Here is a 12,753-nt window from a genome sequence, read left to right as displayed (position 1 = left end):
ATGAACATTTCAGATTGGAACCGAGCTGCTTTGATTAAAAATGTCTGGTCAATTGCAACAAAGAAAGATAACCTATGGGTTAAGTGGGTGCATAATGTGTGTATAAAACATGAGGAGTGGTGGGGTTACAATGCCCCATCTCAAAGCAGCTGGTACTGGAGGAAAATGGTGAACATTAAAGATAAAGTTAAACATCTAATGGATCCTGTGCAATTTACATTAGTTACCTATCAAATTTCCTCTGGCTACAAGTTGCTTAATCAGGTACAGGAGAGATTCCACTGGAGTAAAGAGGTCTGGTGCAGGCTTAATATCCCAAAGCACAGCTTTGTGCTCTGGATTGCAATTCAAAACAGGCTTAAAACTAGAGAGAGGCTTCATAGATTCAACATAACTGAAGATTCAACTTGTATCCTCTGCAATGGAGCAGATGAAACAGTTGAACATCTGTTTTTCGATTGCTCTTTCTCTCAGGACTGCTTACAACAGTTGAAAAAATGGCTTGGATGGAGAGCTCACACAAAATCATTACAAGGCTTACTTAGATGGATAGAAAGGTCCAAGAAGAGCAAGTTTCAGAAGAATGTTTTAGCTGCCTCTGTTGCAGCTCTGGTTTATCATTTATGGCAGGCTAGGAATAACAAACTTTGGCAATCAAGCATTGTGTCTCCTAAGCTGTTAGTCCAGGAAGCAAAATGGCAAATCAAAACCAGAATAACTTGTGTTGTGCTAGGCATGTAACTCAAGGAGATATGGCATGGTTTTGACTTATTGTAATTAGTTACTAATACTTTCTTGTATAGATTGCATACAAGCCTTATTTGAAAAAGGTGCTTTTAGGCTGTAAATTTGTTTGTGGAGTAATGAATTTCTGCTGGTTCATCAAAAAAAAAAAAATATAATAATAATAATATACCACCGGAAGATGACTACATATACAATGTTTATAGTTAGAGATATTCCCATTTTAATAGAGCCGAGCTCTGTCTCCCCGGCTCCTAGGTGTTATACTTTGGCTGATTCTTTTTTTTCTTCTCCGTAACTCTTAGGGCTGCGACTCTACATCAGCTAATTCCAATTTTTCATCAAATCACCAATTTGACTTCCGATTTTGCCTAGTTTCCATTACTTGGCCTGTTTAAACCGTTTCTTCAAGAATTAAACGTTTTTCCTCTAATTTTAAGCTATTTCCTTAATAACCACACTTAATCTTGAAAATACAATAAACACCCGCATAATATCGCACAAAACCAAATAAAAGACTAAAATTACATCTTAAAACAAGCCATAAAAACATACCAAAACTAATCTTAACAACAACATATAAACAATCACACACAGTCCAGAAAATGATTAAACATACATGTCTTATATTAGATTAGATGTACAAATTCAAAATGAAAAGTAATGATTTTAATATTCCAATCAATTTCTAGACCAAGAGAAGTGACCAATTTGTCACTAAAAGTCCCACTTATTTCAGAAATATAATAACAGAGAAAATATTCATATTAGTAATTATAAAATTCTAGGAAAATATTGATAAATTGTTTGAAGCATTTTATCAAACAGTTAGTATACATTAAGAACACCCTTGATCAAAATCAAATTATTATGTGTAATATAGATTTAAAGGCATAATTTAAACAAAAGAAAAACAATATTGTTAGGAAAAATGTGGCGATGAAACTCGTCATTCACTGTGGCAGTCGGAACATGGCCGAGAAACCACAAAACTTCATAACACCGGCGAGCACCACCGGCGACTTTTGGGTCCGATCTCCATGTGGGTTTTGTTTCCCATGGTGTGCTGAGTCCAATCGTGTCACTAGATCCACGATCAGAGGTCACTAGACGCTGAGGAACTCCTTGGAGCCCATGGCGATGCTCTCTAAGTTCATGTCAATCTAGTTATAGAAAACCAGTTTTTAACGTGTTCTAATTTTTTTTTTAAGGACTCTCACTGGAAGCCAGTTTTTGTAGTAGTACATGTCAATCTAATTATAGAAAACAAAAAAATGTCACTAATATTCCAAGCATTCTATGCTCTCTAAGTTCTAACATTAGCTACAACATTACTTAAAATTCAGAATAATATAACAAAAAATATAATACAAACAATATTTTTTGGATTAAAACAATATTTAATGCTCAAAATCAACTATAAATCTATATACATTCAACACATTATATATATAAAAAAATCTACAACAAAAAATATATTACATATAAAAATAAAAAATTTGAAAATAATTAGAAAATTCAAACAAAATCATACAACCAAAGATTGTATCCACTGGCAAAGTTTTTTTTTTTCCTAAAAATCATTTTTTAGCCACTACTTAAGTTTTTTAGCAATAAAACCGGTCAAAATGGTGGAAAAACAAAAAAAAGTTGGAAAACTAAACCCTCGTCAATCGACCGAAAACAACGTTTTTTTCCATTTGGGTTTCTACTTTAGAAATAGATGAGGGAAATAAGTCGAAGTGAAAGAGATTATGATTTTAAATTCTTTTTACTTCGATCGAGTTTTATATATAAACAAAAGTAAAATGATTTCACAATAAGTAAGGACTTTGTTTGATACATACATTTTTTCACTTCGATTCTTTCATAAAAACCAAAGTAGAAACTCCTTGTTGGTGTGCCAACTAAACACGACCATTGTTTTATTTTTATTTTTTACTTCATTTTTTTTTATAAAAATGAATTAGTAGCCTAATTTTTTTTTTAAGTTCCATTCCATAAGTGAAATAAAAATCTATTAAGAATATTTTACTTTGGTTTTTAATTATTATTTGTGTAAAAAAAGAAGTGTCTTTTTTTTTTTTTGAAAAAGTGTGGACTTTATTAGCAACAATCTTGTAACATTACATCCAACACATTAGAGGAGATATTCTCCTTAACCAATACCCGTTCAGCCACAAAAGAAGAAGCCTTTGCCAAAGCATGGGCTGCCCCATTAGCAGAACGTTTTACAAAAACAATTGAAACAGAATTCAGGTCCTTCCACAGGACTTTACAATCATCTATAACACATCCAAAATATGAGTCCATGGAAATGTTGCTCCGCAATGCTTGAACTACCAGAATGCTGTCGGTTTCAATGACAACATCCACCCAACGCCTTCTCTTTATCCAACTCAAAGCCTCGCGAACCCCCAACGCCTCACCCAACTCCGGAGAAACGATTCCAGCTCGACACACAGAAAAAGCCTCTACAAAGGTACCATCGTGGTCCCTAGCAATACCAGCGAAACTATGCTTAGAAGCCTCATTGAAACTTGCTGCATCAACATTGATTTTTAGGGATCCCAAAGGTGGTTTGCTCCACAATTCTCGACCATCTTCAGGCGATAAGAAATAGGGCAGGGGAGCAATTTCACAATCTTGTGCCTTGATCCATGTTTGCAATGTAGAATCGGCTAGGAGCACAACCCCATAACACGAACCTCTTTTATTCTGCCATACCCACTCGTTCCGCCTCCTCCAAACAGCCCAAAGCAACATAAAAACTTTTGCTTTTTGTTCTTGATCTAGGCGAACTAAATTCTGCATTAACCAGTGTCCAAACGTCTCAGAATCTGGAGCCAATAATCCAAGCCCCAAACATACCCAGCAAGGCCAAACCCGACTACAAGCAACCAAACAATGAGAAATGGTTTCCCTGTCCGATTGGCATAAGGGGCAAATTGTATCCACATCCACATGTCTCAAGTGGAGCTGGGTTTTTGTAGGTAAACAGCCTGAAGAAGCCCTCCAAACAAGATCCTTTACCTCCAAACAAGTGCCCTCCAAACAAGAAGCCCTCCAAAAAAGAAGTGTCTTTGATGATGCATACTGCGATGTTTTGGTCGATGATCCCACGTACGATTTATCTATGGATAGCATCGAATAGATGACAAAACACAAATCTTATGGTCAGAAGGTTAATGTTGACCACTTTGGCCTTATCTTGTGGAATATGGTAGAAGCAATTACATGCATTTTAATATATGAGCCCCATTCAAACAGCTTTTGTTGACTTTTCAATATTTTTATGGCATTGAATAATTTGCTCACTTTTCAATTCTTTTGTTTGTTAGTTAGTTTGATATTTGTTAAATTGATCAGTATCCTTGATTCTAGAAGTTGGGTGGGGTTTCAGAATTTGAGGCTTGTAATCGCAAAGGGAATTGTTCACCTCCCTTAATTGAGCAAGTTTGGTCTTTGCAACCAGATATAAGAGGCAGAGTGTTGGCAAATAGTAGTAAATGATTCTAGACCAATTTCAGGCTTCATAATAAATATATTTGAGAAAAGAAAAATTTAGAAAGTAATTAAAATTGTGTAAAAATATCAATTTGATTTATTTTTTGAAAAAGAAATTAGAAACAATTGTTAGTGTTAATTTTGGTTGATGTTAAGTATTTATTTAATACTTTAATTTTTACTTGATATAATTTTTTATTTGGTTTATTTATTGTAAATTGTTTAGAAAGAGTTGCTGGGTTTTGGTTGATGTTAGTTTTTAGTTGAATTTAAGCTTTTGATAAGTTTATTTTGGTTAATTTGTTGTATTATATTAGGATAAATAGCACTTGTGTTCTCAAGTTTTACCACTTATATAACTTAGGTCCCCAACTTTAATTTTGTAGCAATTAAGTCCCAACTTTTACTTTTAGGCTCACATAGGCCCCCAAAGTTATATTTTATTAAATAAATTATAGAATAAATAATATTTTTGCTCCCTGAACTATTATCAATGTCTGATTGTGCTCCCCGAATTGTTCGCGTTGTTAAAAATTCCTTCCGAACTATTCCCGTTACTGAGTTGTGGAACTTCTGTTACTTTTCATCCTACATGGCTAACATAGTGTTGATTTGACACTTTAGATACTAATGTGGCATTACCAAGTCAATAGCACATGTATAATTAAAATTTTAAAAAAAATTAATTTAAAAATTAAAAATTAAAAATCAATTTCACTCTCTAAAAAAATTATTTTAAATTAAATAATTAATTGAAAAATCAATTTTCTTCAATATACAGAACACAAACTAAAGTACCAAATTGTGAAAACAACATATAAACAAATAGTAAAAATTCAAAACAAAAATCCACATTGTTCTTTAATCTACAGAACATAAGCAAATAATTTAGATCCAAGCAAACCCAATATTATATTTGTTACACCTAGATTTCGAGCCATAAGGATTGTGACCTCGAAAGATGGATTCGTAATAAATGAACTCGTAAAGTCTGGAACATGTCCGAAATTTAAGCATCGAGCCGGCGAAGCAGAGGCGACTTCGAAGATGATAGCCTCGAAGATCCTCACAAGCTCGAAAGATAGACCCCAAGGTATGTCTATTCTCGGGATGGCCTCGAATCAGGGCTCCGAGCCTGACACGCATATGAGCTTGAAGTCATGTAGCCTCAGGAAGATGCTACAACTCGAAAGTTAATGAGAAACCTGGGTGAATAGGGCCTTGGCAATATGAGATAATAACTTTGAATATCTTTATGAATCATCAATGAGAGACGCGGTCTACGTTAATTGTTATAAATTCCCTATAATCAAGGGATATTATTTAATCAGTTATACGCCCCCTGATCTTCAGGGGACGTTTCCTTGTATATAGGATTGCTGGCTTTTAATGCCATTTAATTTATTTGCATATACAGAATAACTTCCCGAAATATGTGGGATAGTATTCTGAAATCTTCTCTATAAATAGAGAGGTCATGCACCATTGTAAAGGGACCGAACTTTTGTGATCTGGAGAGAAAACTCTGGAGAATTCATCCTTGAAGGATTTTCAAAGATAATCTTAAGTCTTAATAAAAAAGACTCGTGGACTAGGCAGATTTAACTGCTGAACCACGTAAAAAATCTTATTTGTATTATCATAATTTTATTGGTCATAACTGATTATTGTTTTCATGCTCTTATTTCACTGTTGACGAAAAACGGCATCAACATTTTGGTGCTTTCATTGAGAGCCTTAAGCATTCACCCTGAACGAGTTATGGCCGCTAATAATCAGAACATTCCTGAAGAAGATTATCCAAGGCGTCCTGGGAAACAGCCGATGGAAAACCCAGATGTCGAAGAAAGGAGTGGATCCTCCGATTCTCGGGGACCACCTCCTCCACCAAGAGATGAGGATATGTATTACAATCCTTAGCGATATGTCCCCATTGTGGAACTTGAGAACCGGCAGCTGAAACAGCAGTTGGCTGAAGCCAACAAGCGGAATGAGGAGTTAGCAAGGATAGCCGCAGAGGCGCAGGTGGCTCAGCCCCCGCCTCCACGTGAAAACCAAGCTCCTCCTCCTAGGGACGTGCATGTTCCTCCCCGCAGGCCCCGTGGGCGTCCACGAAAGAATGCTGCCACAAGAAGGTCGGCACAACCTCCGGCACCAGCAGAACCATCCGCTCCCCCTAGGACCCAGAGAAGTACCCGGGCTAGGGCCCCGGTTAAGCCACCTGTGGAAGTACCTGCGGGAACTGAGAACAACCGAGCCCCTGCAGAGGCTCGGACTCAAGTCCTTGGGAACACACCACACGCAACCAACCCATCTCGGGCAAACTTCGGACCATCTAGGCCACGAAATGGGTGGCAACCACCGTCATCCATACGGTTCCCTCCATCTCCTATAAGATATCCTTCACCTCCTCGCAGAAATACACAACCAGTTCGAGATCAGGACGAAAGGCGTGCGGAGAGGAGACAAGGAAACAGGGGAACTTTTCAGGAGCGGAGAGGAGCCCCATCAGAAAAAAGTCAAACATCTCGGTCTCGCACGGCGGAAACGAGGCGGCATGGAAAAGACCCATCTCGAAATAACCATGCGACAAGTTTTACTAGTGACGACTCTGGAGATACAAGATCGGTCAGCATGCATGATCGGGATCGTAAGAATACTGGGAACCGCAGGAATCGCTCCGACCTACGAGAACATTTGAATCGAAGTCGGGGTAATGTTGACCCGATAAGCCCGGACCTGAGGGATCGCTTGAATAGGCGTAAAAATCCCTTACGAAGGCGCGAGCCTGGAATTGTAATCGACGACAACCGATTCCAGACAGTGCCTCTCGCGGACCCAATTCAAGAAAGAATTGATCAGCTGGAAAAAGCATTTAGACTTTTGAAAAACGAGCAAGGACATGATCGATATGAAGATTCTGATGAGGAGCTTGAACCGTTTGCTCCCCATATTTCCAACACTCCATTTCCCCAAGGGTTTCGGATCCCTCACGTCCCAACGTTTGAGGGAAAGACCGACCCATACAGTCATCTGTGTACGTTCAACACCATAATGAGAGCCAGTAACGTGGGTTACGAGCTCAGATGCATGTTATTTCCAGCATCGTTGATAAGACCAGCCAAAAGCTGGTTCGAAAAATATAAGAGGCATTCAATAACTTCTTGGGAGCAGCTGTCTAAAGACTTCAAGAAGTAGTTTAAAGCCATGATGGGGGTTAGACCTGAGGCATCAACCCTAACCAACGTTCGGCAACAACAAGGCGAAACATTAAAAAGTTACCTTACGAGGTTTAATTTGGAAGTTTCCCGAGCTCGGAATGTGGATGACAGTGGACACCTAATGGCTGTCCAAGCCGGAGTAATGCCAGGAAGTGCCCTTTGGGACGATATGCAAAGAAAACCGGTGAGGTCCCTAACCGAGTTTAATAGACGAGCGCAAAGGTTTGTCAATGTAGAGGAAGCGAGTTCGACACTTAATGTGACTTCCCAGCTCGAAACTACAACGATAAACATCAACTCTGGCTCAACCTCGACGGACCCAGTAGCTTCAAAACCTGCTGCGGAAAACCCTTCCAAGAGAAAAAAGAACGAAGGAAGCAACCCCAAGTCCGAAGGAGGAAAGAAAAAGAAGGGGGAGAGATATTTCTCCATGTACAGAGTGTACACTGAGCTTAACGAGTCTCGGGAGAACATATACCTGGCTAATGAAAACCAGGTCCCCTTCAGGCGTCCGGACCCAATGAGAAATCAGAAGTATTGCCGATTTCACAGAGACACCGGGCATACTACTGATGAATGTCGACAGCTGAAAGACGAGATCGAAGGATTGATCTCGAGGGGTTACTTCAGACAATATGTCAAAAGCCAGAGTACTAATCAGGCCGCCTCGAGCCAGAGAGCAGCCGCGTCGCAGCCTACACAAAACAATAATTCCCGATCTAGGGAAGAAGATAGGCTGCCCCCGATAGATGGAGAAGACGTGATAACCATCTCGGGAGGGCCTCATCTCGCGGGCATGGGCAGGAATGCCCAAAAGAGATACGTTAATGAGCTGAAAACTGGGGACGGGTCACCCTATGAGCCCGAACCTAGAGCTCCAAAAAGTCAGAGGATTGAATCCCAACCAATAACATTCATTGAGGAAGACGCGTCCCATGTTCAGTTTCCTCATCATGATCCACTGGTCATCACTCTCCAGCTGGCTAATAAAAGGGTCCACCGAGTTCTCATAGATAATGGGAGCTCAGTTAACATTCTCTATAGGTCAACCCTCGAAAAGATGGGACTCTCCCTTCGCGACCTGAAAGCGTGTGCGACTACTTTGTATGGCTTTTCAGGAGAAGGGACCGCCTGCATGGGATCCATCGAGCTCCCCGTAACCTTGGGAGACTACCCAGTCTCAGCAACCAAGATGATGGAGTTCGTGGTAGTGGATCTACCTTCAGCCTACAATGTGCTGCTCGGGAGACCCGCCCTGGTTGGGCTGGGGGCAGTCTCATCAGTAAGGCATCTTGTAATGCCCCAACTCCAGGGACCATTACGGTGTGCCTTGTAAACAGTGCTAAACTCGCTAATCGAGTCATTTGGCCAAAAATGTGTAACTAAGTATGATTAGCGGTTTAGGGATTAAACATTTTGGTTAAGATGTAACGTTTCACTAGAACGTTTAATATATACATTGGGATCCCGAAAATATAATTTCAGAGTCTATTACAGAAAATATTTACAACAGGCCGTTCTAAGCGGCAAAACAGGGTTTAACCCTAGTTCCACTTTAAACCTCGGCTGTGGTGGTCGAGCAGCTGCATATGTACACATCATCACCTAAGCCCTCCAAATCAAGGATGGTCCACCTTCCTCTTGCCTTTACCTGCACCGCATAGCACCCGTGAGCCGAAACCCAGCAAGAAAACACAATAAAGCATGACATAATATCAACAATAATCATAATAGCTAATCAGGACCAACGGTCCAAAACAGATAGGTGACAATAGCCAAAAGTCACAGAAATGGGTACAGCTCCCTCTAGCCATGTGACGATAGGGTCACCAGGGCTTAATTGATAAGTGGTTCTTTCATAAGTTTGATCAGGATAGGTGCATGGTGATTGGTCACCAACATAACCATCCTCCCAACTCTAGAGTCGTAACTAAGGACAGCGTCCCCCAGCCATGTGACAAGCAGTCACCGGGGTCATATACCTTGGCTGAAAACATCTGGTCTTAGACTAGGTAAGCGCTTATAGTTCTCATTGACCTTCTGGTCGGTCCAGCATTAATACCCTATATGGGTCATTCAATGCCAACCTCGATTAGATCTAATCTTCATTTAGCCCGACGTTCACAACACACTGCCACTTCTGATTCTTGGGTCGGTGAAACACGACCAGTGCTCAGCCCATGGTGAACTTAACTAATAAGTCACAGCTTCACAGACGGGTTTAACACCATTGCCGATTTTGACTAATAAGCCAGCGCCATACACTGGTAAGCCATGCCACCAAACATATATCACATGTCCAATATCCATAAACAAGGCATTCAGCATGCTTACTCAACAAGTATTAATACTATTAGGACCATGCACAAACCCAGAGGCACAAGCTCTGAACAATATCATAATCAGTACTCAAAGCATGTCCTAATCACATGTTTCTCATGCATCACATAAATTATACTTAACAATCCAACATGCACCAATCATAGCCATGCATGTCATATTTAGTAGTCAACCAACATGCATCAAGAATAGCCATACATGTCATACTCAATAATCAACCAACATGCATCAAGAATAGCCATGCATGTCACATATCCACAGAGTGCAGTTTTCTTACCTCAAGGTTGAGCTAGAATGATTAAAAGAACGACCCTTGAGAACGATCAACTTTCAGTCCTTTAGCGTCACCTAGTCATAACCAAATATAAGATACCATCAATAAAAATGATCAACATAAGTTCCCAAACCAATATCTAGCCTCCGGGATATCAATCCCCACTTAACCGGGTACTAGGTTCAACCCCGAGGCCTAAGGCTTGAATCCCCAAGCTAAAAACATGATTCTGGCCAAAATTTCCCTAAGGGCCGCGACCTTCCCCAGCTGCGCTGCGGCGCACCCTTCAGATAGAAGCACACCACCCTGCCAGACGCCAAGGGCCGCGGCGCACCACAGTCGCGCCGCGGCGCCCAGCCCAGTCCAGGCAAAATGACAGCACGCACACCAGATTTTTCCCCTGCGTTTTCCCTTGGAACCAAACACTCAATTAAACCACCAAACATCATCTACATCTCACCCTCATCAAAACCTAACATAAACATCAACCAAACTTCTATTAATCCAAACTTTCTACAAGAGATTCTCAAGTTGAAAACTAAATCTCAAAAACAGAGCACACCACAAAATTCATGCCTGAAACTTACCTCAAGCTTGATTTGAATCCTTCCCAATGGCTGAACTCAAACTATACTCCCCAAGCTTTGACTCCCTAGCTTGCTTCCTCAATGTGGGCTCTCAAAATTCAAAGAAAAGAATGAAGGAGAACTTGTACGGAAGAGAAAGGAAGAGATGAGGATGGGCTTTGTTTCTGTTATAATTCCACAGCCTTCTAAGCCCAAAAAGCTGATATAAATCCTTAAGGTCAAAAGACCACAATGCCCCTAGGCCAAATAAATCCCTCTAAAGGCTTCCGAGGGTAAAATTGTCCTTTCCCGCCTATCTCGTTAATTATAATTAACGCTCTCCAATTCCCGCTATTCTCAATATTCCCAAATACCAATAAATCTTATCCCATTACCCTTTAATTCCCGGTAATGCTCTAGTCATCAAAATGACCCCGAGACTCACCCCGAGCCCCGAACTTAAACCCGTTATGATTAGACCGAACACTTACATCTCATGATCGTCTCATGCCGAATAGCTCGAACCAATTCACCTTATAAGGTGACCTTATTAATTAATCACAACCATGCACCCAAAATACACAATTACGCTCACAACGCTAAATTACCAAAATACCCTTATAATAATAAATACTCCCATATGCATGCATTCATCATCATATAATAATATAATTCACATGAACATGCATATGATCATTGAATAACATAATAAATCAATTATGGCCCTCTCGGCCTCATAATCAAGGTCCTAAACCTTATTAGGAAATTCGGGGCATTACACATCTGGCCCTTAAGTTCCCGACCCCTAGCGGCGTCGGAACATTAAAAGGAGATTAATTAGCTGGGAGGGAATGCTACAACATTTCCTTGAGAGGAAAGAAACAGACGAGTGCACAAGCCCTCCTCATCATTCAAAATAAAGACGGAACGATCTTAGAGATTGATGAGGAGATCGATCCAAGGGTTGAGGAGAAAGCTGACCTCGAACCCTTAGAAGAGCTCGAAGAAATTCAGCTCGAAGAAACCGATCCCTCAAAAAAGGTAAAGGTTGGAAAACACCTCCAGGAAGAGACAAAATAGCAACTAATTTGCTTTTTAAAGAAAAACCAGGATGTCTTTGCATGGTCACATTTGGACATGGTGGGGATAAGTCCGAATATAGCAAGCCACGCATTAAATATAGATAAAAGCTTCCCTCTGAAGCAACAAAAGCGAAGGCAGTTGGATGATGACAGAAAGAAGGCACTGAAAGAGGAGGTCGACAGTTTAAAAGGAAACCGATTTATTAGGGACGCTTTTTACTCTGACTGGGTAGCCAATCCGGTGTTGGTCCCAAAGCCTAATGGGACGTTTCGAACCTGTATTGACTATTCGGATCTCAACAAAGCTTGCCCGAAGGACTGTTTTCCATTACCAAGGATCGACCAGCTCGTGGATGCCACGGCGGAGCATGGACTGATGTCGTTCATGGATGCCTATTCTGGATATAACCAGATTCCCATGCATGCCCCCGACCAGGAACACGCAATAAGTGCAGTGCTCGTTCGAGAAGACGAGAAGGTACAGAGACTCGTTTATTACATCAGCAAAAGGTTACTAGGGGCAGAGTCGAGATACCCATTGATGGAGAAGCTGGCTCTTAGCTTAATACATTCATCTCGTAAACTTCGACCCTACTTTCAGGCGCATCCCATCCACGTGTTGACTGATCAACCACTTAGGCAAGTCTTGTCTAAACCAGAGGCTTCTGGATGACTTCTTAAATGGGCAGTTGAACTCGGACAGTTCGAGATCACCTACCACCCAAGGACGACCATTAAGGCTCAGGCTTTGGCTGACTTTATAGTGGAATGTACTGGCATGGCCAACGACGATATTTTAACCCCAACCCACGAGCTGTGGAAACTTTACGTCGACGGCTCATCAAATGAAAATGGATCGGGGGCAGGGGTCATTTTGGTTACCCCCGCAGGGAGCAGATTTCATTCTGCCTTAAGATTTGGCTTCAAAGCGTCGAATAATGAGGCCGAATACGAGGCTTTACTCGCGGGACTTCGTATAGCCAAAGAGCTCAAAGCTAAAGCTATACATTGCTACAGCG

General features: G+C 40.7%; 1 protein-coding gene across 1 annotated transcript; it reads right to left on the bottom strand.

Moving 5' to 3' along the window:
* Nucleotides 1-2,850: 2,850 nt before the first annotated feature.
* On the bottom strand, nucleotides 2,851-3,891 carry LOC133791310 (uncharacterized). Its single transcript, XM_062229235.1, has one exon. The coding sequence runs from the start codon at nucleotides 3,889-3,891 to the stop codon at nucleotides 2,851-2,853; it is 1,041 nt and encodes a 346-aa protein (XP_062085219.1).
* Between the last annotated feature and the right edge of the window lie 8,862 nt (nucleotides 3,892-12,753).

Source organism: Humulus lupulus, chromosome 7 (assembly GCF_963169125.1).
Source record: "Humulus lupulus chromosome 7, drHumLupu1.1, whole genome shotgun sequence".
Lineage (NCBI taxonomy): Eukaryota > Viridiplantae > Streptophyta > Magnoliopsida > Rosales > Cannabaceae > Humulus > Humulus lupulus.
Note: the sequence above shows the minus strand (reverse complement) of the source record. Positions and strands in the feature narration are given on the sequence as shown.